Source organism: Scyliorhinus torazame, chromosome 1, assembly GCF_047496885.1.
Source record: "Scyliorhinus torazame isolate Kashiwa2021f chromosome 1, sScyTor2.1, whole genome shotgun sequence".
In the NCBI taxonomy this organism is placed as follows: domain Eukaryota; kingdom Metazoa; phylum Chordata; class Chondrichthyes; order Carcharhiniformes; family Scyliorhinidae; genus Scyliorhinus; species Scyliorhinus torazame.
In genome coordinates this window covers 149,848,593-149,866,006 of record NC_092707.1, presented here as the reverse complement: position 1 = coordinate 149,866,006, position 17,414 = coordinate 149,848,593, and the positions used below count along the sequence as shown (strand labels likewise).

Below are 17,414 nucleotides of genomic sequence, written 5' to 3'. Positions count from 1 at the left end.
TCTTTGCTGACCATGACTATCCAGGGACAGAGATTTCTTAAAATAATTAAATCCAGCACTACGGTCTCCAGAAAAACAACCAACTCAGTCACCTACATCTTTAAATCGGAAGCATTGATTTCAGCCTGAAACCAGCCAAGTAATCAAACAACAGATTATTTATCCTTTTTACTTTTTATGGACACCAATTTGGCAAACCTATCCTTTCTCATTCTGTAATTTCTGTATTTGTATTTGTGTGTAAGCGAATTTCAATTGTGAGTGAATGTCAGGGCATATTTCATTATTTTACTTAATCTCTTTCTTTGTTAAACTCAAGAAAACCTATCCAATTGGTTATTTTATGATCACAGAATGTTAATAGTTAAGTACTCATTGCCTTGGCAAGATGTCCTTTTTCAAACCAAAGAGACCTGTAGCAGTCAAATAAGGTGAGAGAAAAGAGGGGAGCGTTTCAACCCATCCTCGCCTGATCGTAACGCTATGTTGAAACATACTAATTTTGTAAACAAAAATGGAAGCCTGAATTTGATTCAACTGCTTGTGGGCACTGGGCTCTGTAAGCTGATGCAGGATACCTGATCCTGAATACAAACTCATTCTCAATGAATCCAGTGAGCACATCAAGTTTGTTTTAAACAGGGGTCACCTCCAAAAAGGTTCACATCATTATAGAGATTAGATGCATGAAATGTGTGTATTACAGATATATTATGCATATATATATATATACACATAGGCAGCATGTAGTAGAAGTGTTTGTATATTGCATACCACGTGCTCTCCAAACCATCTTGCAAACTCCAGCATTCAAACCTAGCCTGCTGCCTCACACAGACATTAAGGTTCGCGCATCTGTCCCTCCCCGGTACCGGATAAGCCATTATGCCACAACTATCTCCAAAATAAATACTTGATTTTGGGGATGCACCCCTTACATTTTGGATATAATTAACTCATTTTTCTGGTAGTGTGTCTGAACATCCACCTCTCAGCGAAAACCAATTCTTTTCTAATCTCATTGAAGACTGGCATTTCAATTGTAGGCTTGCAGCATGCAGACGCCCTGTCTCCCAGCATTAAAGCCCAGGCCCCATCTCACTTTCAATCTGCCTTTGTCCAACAGAAACAAGTTCAATAAATTTAAAGCAAAATGCCGAGGATGCTGGAAATCTGAAACAAAAACAGAAGTTGCTGGAAAAACTCAGTAGGTCTGGCTGTATCTGTGAAGAGAGAAACAGAGTTGATGTTTCAGTTCCATGACTTCTTCAGAGCTAAAGAGAAGGAGAAATGGATTATATACTACATTAGAGGGGGTGGAGCAGATGGAGCTGAGTAAAAGGTGGGAGCTAGGAGAGATTACAATGAAGATGTGTCGGTCACGAGATAGAGGAAGCATTAATGGCAATATGAAGGGCTATAGAAGGTTATAAGCAGTGGCATAAAGATAAGATATCAGAATATGTTAAAAAAAATATATATATTTAGAGTACCCAATTATTTTTTTTCCAATTAAGGGGAAATTCAGTGTGGCCAATCCACTTAACTTGCACATCTTTGGGTTGTGGGGGTGAAACCCATGCAGACACTGGGAGAATGTGCAAACTCCACACAGACAGTGACCCGGGGTCGGGATCGAACCCGGTTCCTCAGCGCCGTAGGCAGCAGTGCTAACCACTGTGCCACCTGATATTAGAATGTATTACTAGGAGAAAAAGAGGCGTACTCAGTGAAAGCAAAATTAAAGCACAAGTCACAAATGGCCCTGTGGGGAAGGGGGGATTTGCATTGGGACAAAAAAGCTTTTGATATTAAAAAATGGGTCAAGGTGGAGGAGAAAAGTCAGAATCTAAAGTTGTTGAACTCAATGTTGAGTCCTGAGGGCTGCAATGTGCCTAATCGGGAAGATGAGGTGCTGTTCTCCAGTTTGCATTGGGCTTCACTTCAACATTGCTGCAGGCCAACCAAGGGTGGACATGTGGGCCTGAAAGCAAGATGCTGAGTTGAAATGGAAAGCGACAGGGAGGTTGGGGTCTCGCTTGCGGATTAGGTGAAGGTGTTCCACAAAGCTGCCACCAAGTCTGCGCTTAGTCTCACCAATTAGAGATCACATTGGAAACAGCGAATACAGTAGATGTTTTGCTTTCACTAGGCACTGACCATTGTTCTCCTATTAACACATTCTGACATCTTACCTTTGTGCCACTACTGGCACCTTCTACAACCCTGCACACTGCGAATAAAGCTTCCTGTCTTGAGGCCTGCACATCTTTGTTGCCATCTCCCGAACATCCCACCTTGTACTCTGCTCCTGCTGCCCCACCCTGTCTTTTTTTTTCCAATTAGGGGCAATTTAGTGTGGCCAATCCACCTACCCTGCATATCCTTGGGTTGTGGGGGTGAGACTCACGCAGACACGGGAGAATGTGCAAATTCCACACAGACAGTGACCAGGGGCCGGGATTGAACCTGGGTCCTCAGCGCCGTGGGCAGCAGTGCTAACCACTGTGTCACCGTGCCGACCTCCATCCCGTCTTATACAGTATACCATCCATCACATTTCTCTCTCTCTTTTGCTCTGATGAAATCATACGGACTCAACAGACGCTCCCAGACTTGGAGTTTTTCTAGCATTTTCTGCTTTTGTTTCAGAAACAAGTTCAAGCCTACTTAGTTTCTTATGTGGTCCCTTCATAACAAATCGTTGCAGCAGTAACACGAACAGAAGCAGGGATCCAACAAGATCACCAATTTAAGATCATCCTAAAAATGTTAATGACTCTCAAGTAGTGCAGAACTGGAGTTTGGGATGAGAAGATTGTCTCCTTGGCAAAACAGGTTTAACAGTCAGGAGATAACTGGATGGAATACACAGAGAACGACAACACCACACAGCCACTTGGACATGAGTCGACAGAATGAGATTATTTGTACTAAACAGCTAGTCAAAGGACAGCAGATATTATTCAACTTTGCATGTGGATCTATAAATCTGCATGTTCAGTGCAATCATATTAATAAGCAGCTCAAAAAGTTCACCAAACATTAATTACCTCTGAGATGTTTATTAATAGAATATAAAGTGTAAATCATTACACAAGTTCAATAATGTCAATTTTCTGAAGGAATTAATTTCTACTTCAGGGTGAGGTATTTTTTGTTTGTTATTGGTGAATCAGTGTGTGGAATATATACAAGTGTATTGTTTCAATGATTATATAACCAAACTGCAGGTTGAGTTGAATAGAACTCTGTGATCCAAAGTGCTTGTGGCTTTAAGTATTTACATACAATAAGGTTTTAAACTGTATACCCTCTCTAGGCCTGTGAGCTAAAGCAATAACATCTAGATATGCTCCAATGTTAATCTACTACAACTGACGGCTGAATCTTCCTCTGGGCTTGGAAAACTTTGACTTGCACACTTTTGCGCTTACAAACTGCAAATCCAACAGGTGTGTGACTTCACACTTCATTTTTGTCTTTTCACACCGGGATCAGGTTTGCAATGCAGATTACAAGCCACGCTGGAACAAATGCAGGTGCCAATTATAGGCCCACCTCAGTTTTAGAAAATAATATCACAGTTCCCAACAGTGTTTAAAGTTCCTTACCCCCACCCTATATCAACCCAGATCATCCATGGCACCCCAATGTATCCTCCATAGTTGCTCACCCAATATGCACTATGTACTGCCCACACATATTCCATGCAATATCGATAGAAAGTATTATACATTTTTTGGGAAAAAATAAACCTCTCACCACCTAACAAAAGTCTTGATACAGAGGAAACTATTGCATTCTGACATGCAAAAAAAACCCTTGTAATACTGCACCTTCCAATACGACAACCCTTACCACCTAAGGACAAAGGCACCTGGTGCATGGGAGAATTAAAACCTGCAGATTTCCCTCCAAGCCACACACCATCCTGATTTGTAACTATATCACCATTCCTTCACTGTTGTTGGGTCACAATTCTGAAATTTCATCCCTAACAGTACTGTGGTGTACCTAAACCACACAGAATGCAATGGTTCAAGAAAGCAGCTCATCACCACCTTCTCGAGGGCAATTAGGGATGTACAATAAATGTTGGCCAAGCTAGCAGTGCCCAAATCCTCTGAAAGAATAAAAAGAATCCTATTAGCTTGTGTCAACAAACCAGAAATCACAACAAAGGGACAATCTGTTATTACAACTTTGTGAAACTTGTCATTCATTTTCAGATGAATCTGCTGATCTGAAACCTATGAACAATTGAAATTCAGCCAAGCATTGATAATGGGCACAGCTGTCTGAACAACAGATCAGTTCTGAAAAGGAAAGAACAATCAACATAAGTGGATAGATTTCTAAGTGTCAAAGCCAGTATTTTTTAAAAAAATCAGCCAAAGCCACTTAAATTAGTGGAAAGATCACTGCACATGCAGACTGGACACACAGCAACATTTTCTCCATTGGAAAAGAACTGTAATACATGTGAACAAATACACAATGCAAGAATCAACTTACCTTTAAAATACAGACCCCTATGATGAAATTAGCAAATGTGACACCACTGTTTAAAAAAGGAGGTAGGCAGAAAGCGGGTAATTATAGGCCAGTTAGTTTAACTTTGGTAGAAGGGAAGATGCTGGAATCTATCATCAAGGAAGAAATAGTGAGGCATCTGGATGGAAATTGTCCCACTGGGCAGACGCAGCATGGGTTCATAAAGGGCAGGTCGTGCCCAACTAATTTAGTGGAATTTTTTGAGGGCATTACCAGTGCGGTAGATAACAGGGAGTCAATGGATGTGGTATATCTGGATTTCCAGAAAGCTTTTGACAAGGTGCTACACAAAAGATTGCTGCATAAGATAAAGATGCATGGCATTAAGGGTAAAGTAGTAGCATGGATAGAGGATTAGTTAATTAATAGAAAGCAAAAAGTGGGGATCAATGGGTGTTTCTCTGGTTGGCAATCAGTAGCTAATGGTGTCCCTCAGGGTTCAGTGTTGGGCCCACAATTGTTCACAATTTACATAGATGATTTGGAGTTGGGGACCAAGTGCAATGTGTCCAAGTTTGCAGATGACACTAAGATGAGTGGTAAAGCAAAAAGTGCAGAGGATACCGGAAGTCTGCAGAGGGATTTGGATAGGTTAAGTGAATGGGCTAGGGTCTGGCAGATGGAATACAATGTTGATAAATGTGAGGTTATCCATTTTGGTAGGAATAATAGCAAAAGGATTATTATTTAAATGATAAAATATTAAAACATGCCGCTGTGCAGAGAGACCTGGGAGTGCTAGTGGATGAGTCACAAAACGTTGGTTTACAGGTGATTAAGAAGGCAAATGGAGTTTTGTCCTTCATTGCTAGAGGGATGAAGTTTAAGACTACGGAGGTTATGCTGCAATTGTATAAGGTGTTAGTGAGGCTACACCTGGAGTATTGTCTTCAGTTTTGGTCTCCTTACCTGAGAAAGGACAGATTGGCGCTGGAGGGTGTGCAGAGGAGATTCACTAGGTTAATCCCAGAGCTGAAGGGGTTGGATTACGTTGGAGGAGAGGTTGAGTAGACTGGGACTGTACTCGTTGGAATTTAGAAGGATGCGGATGGGGGGGATCTTATAGAAACATATAAAATTCTGAAGGGAATAGATAGGAAAGATGCGGGCAGGTTGTTTCCACTGGCGGGTGAAAGCAGAACTTCCCCTCAAAATGAGGGGAAGTAGATTTAGGACTGAGCTTAGGAGGAACTTCTTCACCCAAAGGGTTGTGAATCTATGGAATTCCTTGCCCAGTGAAGCAGTGAAGGCTGCTTCATTAAATGTTTTTAAGATAAAGATAGATAGTTTTTTTGAAGAATAAAGGGATTAAGGGTTATGGTGTTCGGGCCGGAAAGTGGAGCTGAGAAGATCAGCCATGATCTCATAGAATGGCAGAGCAGGCTCGAGGGGCCAGACGGCCTACTCCTGCTCCTAGTTCTTATGTTCTTATGTTATGAATCATGGTATTAAAACACATACATTACAATACAGCAGTTAATAGTGACATTTGAAGATGTGAAAACATTTTACACTTTAAGAATGGTCCTTTAAGAATGGTCCAAACTCCTCGGCATGCTATTTTCTTCATGAATTCTCAAATCTGGTTTACTTTAAATGGGCTTTCCAAAAGCCTCACACCATCAGATGAAAATGGTTCGGGAGGAAATCCAATTCTCGTCTCTTATTTAAATTGAAGAACCCAACCTCAGTAGGGATGAGGATGCGTTTTGCACAGTATGGCATTTCCGAACTACAAAAAGGCTAGAGAAAAATGGTACCGGGTCAGGGATGCGGGGAGAATTGGATTTGCTCCAGAAAAACACATTTGGACACTTAAAAGCGCCTCTGTACCCAGGTGAATATTGCGCCTGAGTGCTCAGTTTCTAATGCCACTTAGGTTTTAAAAAAATAATAACTTACAGGATGTGAGTGCCATTGGCTAGGCCAGAATTTATTGCCCATCCCTAACTGCTTAGGATTTTGACCCAGCGACAATGAAGGAACGGTGATAAATTTCCAAGTCAGGATGATGAGTGACTTGGAGGGGAACTTCAGGTGGTGGTGTTCTTATGTATCTACTGCCCTTTGTCCTTCTGGATGGCAATGGTCGGGAATTTGGAAGGTGCCGCCTAAGGAGCCTCAGAGAGTTCCATCAGTACATTTTGCAGATGGTACATGCTACTGCCACTGTGCATCAGAGGTGGAGGGAGTGAATGTTTGTGGAAGCGGTGCTAATGAAGTGGGCTGCTTGGTCCTGGATGATGCCGAGCTTCTGGAGTGTTGATGGAACTGCACTCAACCACGCAAATGGAAAGTATCCCACCACATTCCTGACTTCTGCCTTGTAGATGATCAACAGGCTTTGGGCAGTCAGGAGGTGGTTAATTCGCCGCAGGATTCCTTGTCTCTGACTTGCTATTGGAGCCACAATATTTATATGGCTAGTCCAATTCCGTTTCTGATCAATGGTATCCCTCAGGATGTTGATGGTGGGGATTCAGCGATTGTAATACCATTGAATGTCAAGAGGCGACAATTAGATTCTCTCTTGTTGGAGATTGTCATTGCCTGGCACTTGTGTGGTACAACAGTTATTTGTTTTACTGGTTGGTAATGACTCCTGTAATCAATTATCCAATATTGTAAAATAAAGTCAACTATTTGATTTGAAAGAGTTGCCAATCCAGACTTTGGATTAATATTCCTGTTGAAGTTTTTTTCATTTGTTTACAGGATGTGGGTGTAGGTGCCAAGGCCAGAATTGATTGTCCATCCCGAATTTATCTTGAGAAGCTGATAATTAATTGCTACGGTTCTTGTTTTGTGGGTATCCCCACAGTGCTATTAAAGAGGGAATTTCACAATTCTGGCCCAGTGACAGTGGAGGAATAGCAATTATTCTGTCCAGGAGTTGGGCTGGGGAACTTCCAGGTGGCATTCCCATATGCCTGCCGCCCCTGTCCATCAACATGTAGAATTACAGCTTTATAAAGGTCCTGATGAAGGAGCCTTGGTGAGTTGTTACCATACATTTTGCGGATGGTACACACTGCTGCCATGGTGCATCAGTGATGGAGGGAGTGAATTTTGCGATAGTGGATGGGGTGGAAGTTGAGCAGGCTGCTTTGTACTGGGTGGTGTCAAGTTTCTGAAGTGTTGCAGCTTCACTCATCCAAGCAAGTTGGGGAATGTTCTATCACAAACTTGATTTGTGCCTAGCAGATGGTGAAAAAGCTTTGGAAGGCTGGTGTTGATTTACACACCACAGAATTCTCAGCCTTTTACTGTCCCTTGTAACCACTTTATTTTTGCAGCTGTCCTAATTACGGTTCTGGTCAATTCTAATCCCCAGGATGTTGATGGTGGGGACTTCTTAATGGTGGTAATGGCATTGAATGTCAAGGCAAGATGGTTAGATTCTCTTAATAGTTGTTGCCTGTCACATGTGTCGCAAATTTTACTTACCACTTATCAACCCAACCTATACGTCTCCCAGTTCTTGCTGCATGTGGGCACAAACTGCTTAATTACCCGAGAAGTCATAAATGGGACTGAACATTGGTCAATCATTAATGAATATCCCCACTTCTGACCTTATAACGAACTGAAAGTCATTGATGATTTTCACAGTAACATTGCAGTGTTAATGTAAGCCTACTTGTGACACTAATAAAGATTATATTGTTATAAAGATGGTTGGGTTTGAAACACTACTCCGAGGAACTCCAGCAGCAAGGCTCTTTGGTAGAGAAGATTTGTTTCCAACAACCATACCATCTTTCTTTGTACTTCGCATCACTTCAGCCAGCAGAGAGATTTCTCTGATTCCCATCGCCTGCAATTTTACTAGGGTTCCTTGATGCCACGCTCAAGTCAAATGTTGCTTTGTTGTCAAGGGTATTCACAGATCAGGTCTGGAATTCCAGTCTTTGCCCATGTTTGGACTGATGTTATAATGAAGTTTGGAGCTGTCTCGTCCTTGTGGAACTCAAACTTAACATCGGTGAGTAGGTTATTGATGAGTAAGTGCTACTTGATAGCACTGTCGATATATCTTCATTTTGCTGATGGTTGAGAGTAGTAGACTGATGGGGCAGTAATTGGCCGGATTGTATTTGTTCTGCATTTTGTGAACAGGATATCCCTGGGTGATTTTCCATATAACCAGGTCGTGTTATAGCTTCACTGGAACACATTGGCTTTGGGTGTAGCTAGTTTGTTCAATGTCCTGTGTTGTTATACTGGTTTGATACCTTGTTTTTAGGTGCTGTACCTGCTCACCTACACTTTTCACTGAACTAAGTTGGTCCTTTAGGTTGTTGGTAATGGAAAGTAAGAGGTGAGCCAGGTCACGAGGTCACAAGCTGCAGTGGAATACCATTCTACTGCTGCTGCTGGTGGCCCACTGCACGTCATGGATGTCCAGTTTGGTCACCAAGAAATTACCCTCTTAAACGAGAACTGTTTCATTTAGAACACACTCATTTCAGTTGTCGATAATCCCCAGGTACGCTAATCAGTTCAGGGGCTGACACTTGCCAGACATGCAGCCACTCATCGTACACGCAGGCCTTCCATGTGCTGAGGCTAGTTGGATACGCAGGCACTCTTTTTTGAGTATGCAATCTTTCCAGGTACTGACAATGTCCGATACACAATGGTTCCAGAAACCAGAAGCCAAGAAATTGCTATGGAATAACTAGCTAAATGGTAAATAAATATATATGGCACTTGAAGGTTCCATTTGAATTGGATTGACTGCTGAAAGTCATGTAACCTTTTTCGTACAGCGCCGACAAAGCTATTTAAAATCAATAGATGGGTGATTTGTTTTTAAACATTTTGGTTGTATGGCTTGAGTTTCTGGTACCAGTGGCAGATTAAATTATTACAAGGTATCTGTTCATTTATAATATTTAGTTCACAAATGATCCTAGGGTCATGGGGAAAGGAAATAAAGCAGAATTAAGCACATCTTTAATCAGTGATTTACTCAGCATTTGACTGAAATGTTTACCAAGTATTACTGTAAAGAATATGAACTATGATTCAATAAATGCAAATACATGGAAGGAAAAGGTAGCTCTGAAACAAGGAGGACTGCATGAACTACAGTGAGCTTTAATACACAATTGGATGTTTAAAATCTTAAAAATTCTTGAGGATATTGCAGCATAGCCTGAACCTGGGTTTTGCCCCGATCACTGTCCAGTGATTCACCAACATTTATTCTCTTCATGATCTGGAAATGATTTCTGTTCAGAGCGTGCTCACAATCACAGTTTTCAAAGTATTGTTCCTTTACAGGTACTTAAAAGTAACATTTTAAAAATTAATAGGAAATGCTCTTAAACATAAATCAGAGTTTCTTGCTTGCTGCAAGATGCTCTCCACAGAATACTAGTATGGCAAATTGAAGACGATACAACAGCATTGTAAGGTGAAAGCTATTTCACATGATAACAAGCAGTTCCCCCTTGGTTCCTTCCCCTTATTTTTTATCTCTAAAGTACTATAAGATTGTCCCAAAGATTCAATGGAAAGCTCACGCTCCTGTGAATTGCCACATCTTGGGGAAGAACAGTTTCTGTAATTGTGCACATAATTTGGTTTTCCTGGGATCTTCTACTGCTCAAAGTGAGTTGCAGACACAGATGCTGAGTTAGAGTGAAGTGGACGGGAGCTTTTTAACTTCTCTGCGCTGAGCCAAAGTCGATGCTTTCACAGACTCCAATTTTGGTGCTGGTGGGGAGCTGCTCAATGCTGAGAATGTGGCAGCCATTGCTCCCTGTGAAAAGCGGGGACAAGAACACATTGTTAAAAAATATCTCCTTTAAGAAACAAATTTCAGCACAATATACATGAACGTGTACAGGGTTAATGTAATTTTCCTCCATTTACTGTGATATAGACCCTGGGTTGATGAACAGTTCAATCCATAGAAACACATTTCAGTCAATTGCTTCATGGAAGCTCACTAAACAGTTTTGGAAACACCTTGAACTTTATGTCAAGGCTACTTCAGAACCTATTAACACCCAGTGAATGAAAATAACTTGTACCAGGCCACCACTGTAGAAAAAAAAATTACTTCTTGGTGGGTAAAGATATGACAATTGATCAGCATATACTGCATGGCAACAAAATAGTTTTAGGGTTTGCCTTACTTCAGTAGTACAGTGCAGTTAAGTGTAGAGATTAAATGGAATAGTTCTGGGAAGTGAGCCTAGTGCTGCGCCAGCAACTGGCACTTATACAACTCTGCTCCAGAACACGGTGATGCCATCGAGGCAGGGGAGAATGCCAAGAGAAATTTAGAGGCAGTTGCCAGTACACACATCTGCTCGTGGGTCACGTTCCAGGATCGGCACCACTATTTCAAAACGCCTGATGAGGCACAGAGCTTTATACGGACTGAAAAGTTGGACTCAAATGGAGGGTTTGTTGTGGGGGGATGTTTACTGTGTACATGGTGTTTATTACGTTTAGGGAATGTTCCTTTGGTTTGGGTGCTGGATGGGAATGGGTGAAGGGATTTGATGGGGAGACTGTGGGAGAGTGTGGGCATCGGTGTTGGAGGGGCAGAAGGAAGAGGGGGAGTGGAGGCCCGGGGATGGGGAATTGGGGTAAGGCTGCAAAAGGAGCTGCACCAGAGGGGGTGGGGCCGGCTCAGGAAAGCGCAGCCTTTTTCCCGCGCTAGGGAAGGACAGGGGTGGGGGCCGGGGGGGGGGATGGGCGGTGCTGGAGAGGAGCGCACACTGACTGACAGGGGGGGCGGGGGGATTCTCACACTGTGGGGCCGATGGAATGGCGGGAGAGGCCGGGGTCAGCAGGAGTCAGCTGATTTACGGGAGTGTTATGGGGGGATCAAAAGGGCTAGATGTGGATCTAGCAGGGGGCGGGGGGGGGGGGGGGTATAGGGTTGCTGCTGCATTGGCCAAAGGGGAGCTGGAAGTAGGAGAGGTGGTCGGGGCGGGGGTCCGCTGTCTGGGGGACTGGAGGGTGCCGGCACGTGGCTGGCCTAGAAAAGGAGATGGCTAGTCGGCAGGGGGGGGATGAGGGGGGGGGGGGGTGAGCAGCCCCCCAATCCGGCTGATAACTTGGAATGTGAGGGCCCTGAACGGGCCAGTCAAGAGGGCCCGGGTGTTCACGCACTTAAAGGGACTGAAGGCAGACGTGGTTAAGCTCCAGGAGACACATTTGAAGGTGGCAGATCAGCTTAGGCTGAGAAAGGGACGGGTAGGACAGGTATTCCATTCAGGGCTGGATGCGAAGAACAGAGGGGTTGCAATACTGGTGGGGAAGCGGGTGTCGTTTGAGGCAATGAATATTGTAGTGGATAATGGAGGTCGATATGTGATGGTGAGCGGTAGGTTGCAGGGGGTGGGGGTGGTACTGGTAAACGTATATGCCCCGAACTGGGATGATGCCAGATTTATGAAATGCATGCTGGGTCTGATTCCGGACCTGGAGGTAGGAAGCTTGATAATGGGGAGGGGGGGGGATTTCAACACGGTGCTGGACCCAGCACTGGATCGCTCTAGGTCCAAGACGGGTAAGAGGCCGGCTGCGGCCAAGGTGCTTAGGGAGTTTATGGACCAGATGGGGGGGAGTGGATCCATGGAGGTTTGTCAGGCCGCTGGCCAGGGAATTTTTATTCTATTCCCACGTCCATAGAGCGTACTCCCGGATAGATTTTTTAATTTTGAGTAGGGCGCTAATCCCGAAAGTGGAGGGAACGGAGTATTCGGCCATAGCCATTTCAGACCACGGCCCGCACTGGGTGGAGCTGGAGTTAGGAGAGGAGAGGGACCAGCGCCCGCTGTGGCGTCTTGATGTGGGATTATTGGCGATGAGGAGGTGTGCGGGCGGGTGCGGGGGTGCATTGAAAGATATTTGGAGGCCAACGACAACGGGGAGGTGCAGGTGGGGGTAGTCTGGGAGGCGCTGAAGGCGGTGGTCCGGGGACAGTTAATCTCCATCAGGGCCCACAGGGAGAAGAGAGAGGGCAGGGAGAGGGAGAGGTTGGTGGGGGAGATCTTAAAGGAGGACAGGAGATATGCAGAGGCCCCCGAGGAGGGACTACTCAGGGAGCGGCGGAACCGCCAGACGGAGTTCAACCTGTTGACCACAGGGAAAGCAGAGGCACAGTGGAGGAAAGCGCAGGGGCGACGTACGAGTATACGGAGAAGGCGAGTCGGATGCTGGCAAACCAGCTTCGTAAGAGGGAGGCAGCGAGGGAGATAGGTGGAGTTAAGGATAGCAGGGGAAAATACGTTGCGGAGTGCGGTGAGAATAAACGAGGTATTTAGGGACTTCTATGGGGATCTGTACAGATCTGAGCCCCCTGCGGGGGAAGAGGGGATGCGACGATTTTTGGATCAGCTGAGGTTCCCGAGGGTGGAGGAGCAGGAGGTGGCTGGTTTAGGGGCAGCAAATGGGGTGGAGGAGCTGGTTAAAGGATTGGGGAGCATGCAGGCGGGGAAGGCCCCGGGGCCAGATGGGTTCCCGGTCGAGTTTTACAGGAAATACGTGGACCTGCTAGGCCCGTTGCTAGTGAGGACTTTCAATAAGGCAAGGGAGGGGGAGACCTTGCCCCCGACAATGTCCGGGGCGCTGATCTCGCTGATCCTGAAGCGGGACAAGGACCCACTGCAATGTGGGTCGTATAGACCGATCTCGCTCCTCAATGTGGATGCTAAGTTGCTGGCAAAAGTGCTGGCTACGAGAATTGAGGACTGTGTCCCGGGGGTGATTCATGAGGACCAGACGGGATTTGTAAAGGGCAGGCAGCTAAACACTAATGTGCGGAGGCTCCTCAATGTGATTATGATGCCCTCGGTGGAGGGAGAAGCGGATGTAGTGGCAGCTATGGACGCGGAGAAGGCCTTCGACCGGGTGGAGTGGGAGTATCTTTGGGAAGTGCTGCAGAGGTTTGGGTTCGGGGAGGGGTTCATCAGCGGGGTCAGGTTGCTATATAGAGCCCCGGTGACGAGTGTGGCTACGAATCGGCGGAGGTCGGAGTACCTTCGGCTGTACCGAGGGACGAGGCAGTGGTGCCCCCTGTCCCCCTTGTTGTTTGCATTGGCAACTGAGCCTCTGGCCATGGCACTAAGGGAGTCCAGGAAATGGAGGGGACTGGTCCGAGGGGGAGAGGAACATCGGGTTTCGCTGTATGCGGACGACCTGTTGCTGTATGTGGCAGATCCAGTGGAGGGGATGGCGGAGGTCATGCAGATCCTAAGGGAGTTTGGGGACTTCTCGGGGTATAAGCTCAATGTAGGGAAAAGTGAGTTCTTTGTGGTGCATCCAGGGGATCAGGGAAAGGGGATAGACGACCTACCGTTGAAGAGGACGGAAAGGAGCTTTCGGTACTTAGGGATCCAAGTGGCTGGGAGTTGGGGGGCCCTGCACAAGCTCAATTTGACGCGGTTGGTGGAGCAGATGGAGGAGGATTTCAAAAGATGGGATGTGCTGCCACTCTCGCTAGCGGGCAGGGTGCAGTCGGTTAAAATGATGATCCTCCCGAAGTTTCTCTTTGTGTTCCAGTGCCTTCCCATTATGATTCCCAAGGCCTTTTTCAAATGGGTAGGTAGGAGTATCATGGGTTTCGTGTGGGCAAATAAGACCCCGAGTGTAAAGAGGGTGTTTCTGGAGCGTAGTAGGGACAGGGGAGGGCTGGCTCTGCCGAATTTGTGCAGCTATTATTGGGCTGCCAATGTGGCGATGATCCGTAAGTAGGTAATGGAGGGAGAGGGGGCGGCGTGGAAGAGGTTGGAGATGGCGTCCTGTGTGGGCACGAGCCTGAGGGCGCTGGCGACGGCACCGCTGTCGCTCTCGCCGACAAGGGAAGCCCGGCGAATCACGTCCACATGTTCTGGTCGTGCCCGGCACTGGATGGGTTTTGGAGGGGTTTCACGAGGACTATGTCCAAGGTGGTGAAAGTCCAGGTCAAGCCGAGTTGGGTGTTGGCACTATTTGGAGTAACGGACGCGCCGGGAATGCAGGAGGCGAAAGAGGCCAGTATCCTGGCCTTTGCGTCCCTGGTAGCCCGGCGGAGGATCTTGCTATTATGGAAGGACGCGAAGCCCCCCAGTGTGGAAGCCTGGATAAATGATATGGCAGGGTTCATTAAGCTGGAGAGGATAAAGTTTGCCTTACGAGATCTGTGCAGGGGTTCTTCAGGTGGTGGCAACCGTTCCTAGACTATCTCGCGGAGCATTAGGAGGAGGTCAGCAGCAGCAGCAACCCAAGGGTGGGGGGGAGAGGGGGGGGGGGTCTCTTTCGGGGGGGAATTCGGGTGGGTGGGGGGGGGCTTCCCTATGGGTACCTTTGAATGTCATATGGGGGGGTTACTGTATATGGGGGAAACCCAATGTATAAGTTTTGTATAATTTTTGACTGTTGTGTTTGTGTTTCTTTCTTTTTGTTATGGGGGGGGGGGGGGTTTGCTAAAAATTCTGTTGGAAAATTTGAATAAACATATTTGAAAAAAAAAAAGAAAATACAGCCTACCTTAATAAGCTGGACATCCTGCCGGGACAGCTGGCTCTGTGGCAGCTGATCTCGGTCAATGATCCACTGATGTTTCAAGACTTGTTTTGCTGTTAAGCGTTGGTGTGGGTCAACGTGCAACATCTTGGAGACAAGATCCTGTCAAAAAGGAAAGTTGTAATGTATGAATGAGTTTTATTTCCCATAATTAACCAAAAGAAACAAACAAATACTGCCTTCAATAACAAACAAATTGAGTAATTTGAACTGTGACACAACAACTTATGACCAAGATTCTTCATAGCAGAATAATCAGGAAAACATGGATGTTGAACCAAAGCAGGAGATATTAATAGGAGTGGCCAAAATCCTAGTAAGGGGTGGGCTTTGAAGTGGGCCATGAGGGGTAGAGAAGCCGAGGGATTTAAAGGAGGGAATTATAGATCTTTGCACCGAGGCAGCTGAAGGCACAGCCACCAATGATGAGACCAGGACAGGGAGGGATGCACAGGAGGCCAGAATTCCAGAAATGCAGAAATCTGGGGATTGAGTAATGTGGGTTGGAGATATTAACAGAATTAGAGAAGGTGAGGCCACAAATGAATTTAAACAGGTCGATGTGAAATTTAAATTTGAAGTGTTGGGGAATCAGGAGGCAATTATAATCAGCAAGCGCTGAGTGATGTTTAAGCAGAACTTGGTGGCGGATAGGTACTGGCAGCAGAGTTGTTGTGGATGGGTTCAAGTGTACAGACCGTGAAGAATACTAGGCAGACAGGAAGACAATTGAAATAGTTCAGCCTGGAGGGAATGCTTCAAATGCATGTAATATTATAGAGGTACTTAGTCTTTATGATTGAGGGAATATGGAGTCAGAAGTGAGCGTGGGGTTAAATAAGGCACCTAGGTTGCTCAGTCTTGTCCAACCTGAGGCAACATCTTGTGAGAGGGTGACTGTAAAATCAGAGTCAGTGATGAGGGAAAGAGATTGTGGTGGAGATGGCAGACAATAGCATCAGTCTTTACGACAATCAACCGAAGTAAATTCCCACTCAGACAAAGTTTGGTGCTGGACAAGCAGTCTGACAACAAAGATTTAGGGGTGGGTGGTGCAGTGGTACAAGTGGTCCAGCCAAATGATGCAAAGTTAGGATAAATACAGAAAATGCTTTGTCATGATATTCAAACACACACATCATGATGGACACACTAACAGGCAAATCAGAGTACACAACACCACAACCAATCACAGACAAGAACACCAACCACATAAAAAGCACGAGCACGACACCTGGAGGTCAGTAGGTCTGGGGAGAAGGAAGCATGAAAGAGCTGTTGAAACACCACAAGCAGGGAGCCCCCCACGTGCAGAGTGCAAAGACCAAGTTGTAAATAGCAAGTTTAAATAAACAAGTGTTGTACCATATGCAACTGTGTTGGCTCTTCTGTGTGTTAGAACACCCAACACCACATGGTACAGGAGTGGATCGATACCTGCCTACCAACCTGCCATTCTGGACATGGACCACACCGGCAAACCGCAGCCGATGCAAGTCACGGGGAACCTAGGCACCAACTGGAAGCTCTACAGGCAGCGATTTGACCTGTACATCCGTGCCACCGAAAAACAGAATGTCTCGGATGATTCGAAGATTGCAATGCTCCTCTTCTACGCAGGCCCCCACCCAAATGATGTCTTTAATTCACTGGTGTTCGAGGAAGGCGAAAACCAGGCCAAATATGACACGGTCATCCTCAAAATGGCCTGCGTCTCAACCGTGCGAAGTGTGCTTTCGGCCAGACGGAGCTGAAATTCCTCGGGGACCACATCTCAAGGTCCGGGGTCCGTCCCGATGCAGACAAGGTTAGCGCCATCACAGCCATGCCACGACCGGCTGACAAGAAGGCTGTCTTAAGATTCCTGGGCATGGTCAACTTCCTTGGGAAGTTCATTCCCAACCTGGCTTCTCATACAACAAACATGCGCCATCTCGTAAAAAAATCGACGGAATTCAACTGGCACCAGTCGCATCAGCAGGAATGGGAGGAGCTCAAGCACAAACTGGTCACGGCACCAGTGCTGGCCTTCTTTGACGCGACTCGCCCTACAAAGATCTCAACAGACGCCAGCCAATCTGGTATTGGAGCGGTACTCCTGCAAAAAGACAGCACGTCATCATGGGCCCCGGTTGCGTATGCCTCACGAGCCATGACCCCTACCGAACAGCGCTACGCGCAAATCGAAAAAGAATGCCTGGGCTTGTTAACTGGACTGGACAAGTTCCACGACTATGTGTATGGCCTGCCACGATTCACGGTCGAAACTGACCACCGCCCCCTGGTCAACATCATTAACAAAGACCTGAACGACATGACTCCTC

At 45.9% G+C, this 17,414-nt stretch overlaps 1 protein-coding gene across 3 annotated transcripts in view; it reads right to left on the bottom strand.

Annotated features, from left to right (window-relative positions):
• Positions 1–9,515: 9,515 nt before the first annotated feature.
• Positions 9,516–17,414, bottom strand: part of rps6ka1 (ribosomal protein S6 kinase a, polypeptide 1) — a 491,911-nt gene continuing 484,012 nt past the window's right edge. For all 3 annotated transcript variants that reach the window (XM_072501006.1, XM_072501007.1, XM_072501008.1), the window contains 2 exons: positions 15,055–15,192; positions 9,516–10,327 (listed from right to left, as the gene is read on the bottom strand). In XM_072501006.1, the coding sequence (XP_072357107.1) occupies positions 10,202–10,327; positions 15,055–15,192 (264 nt within the window). In that variant the 3' untranslated portion in view covers positions 9,516–10,201. The remainder of the gene's footprint in view (positions 10,328–15,054; positions 15,193–17,414) is intronic.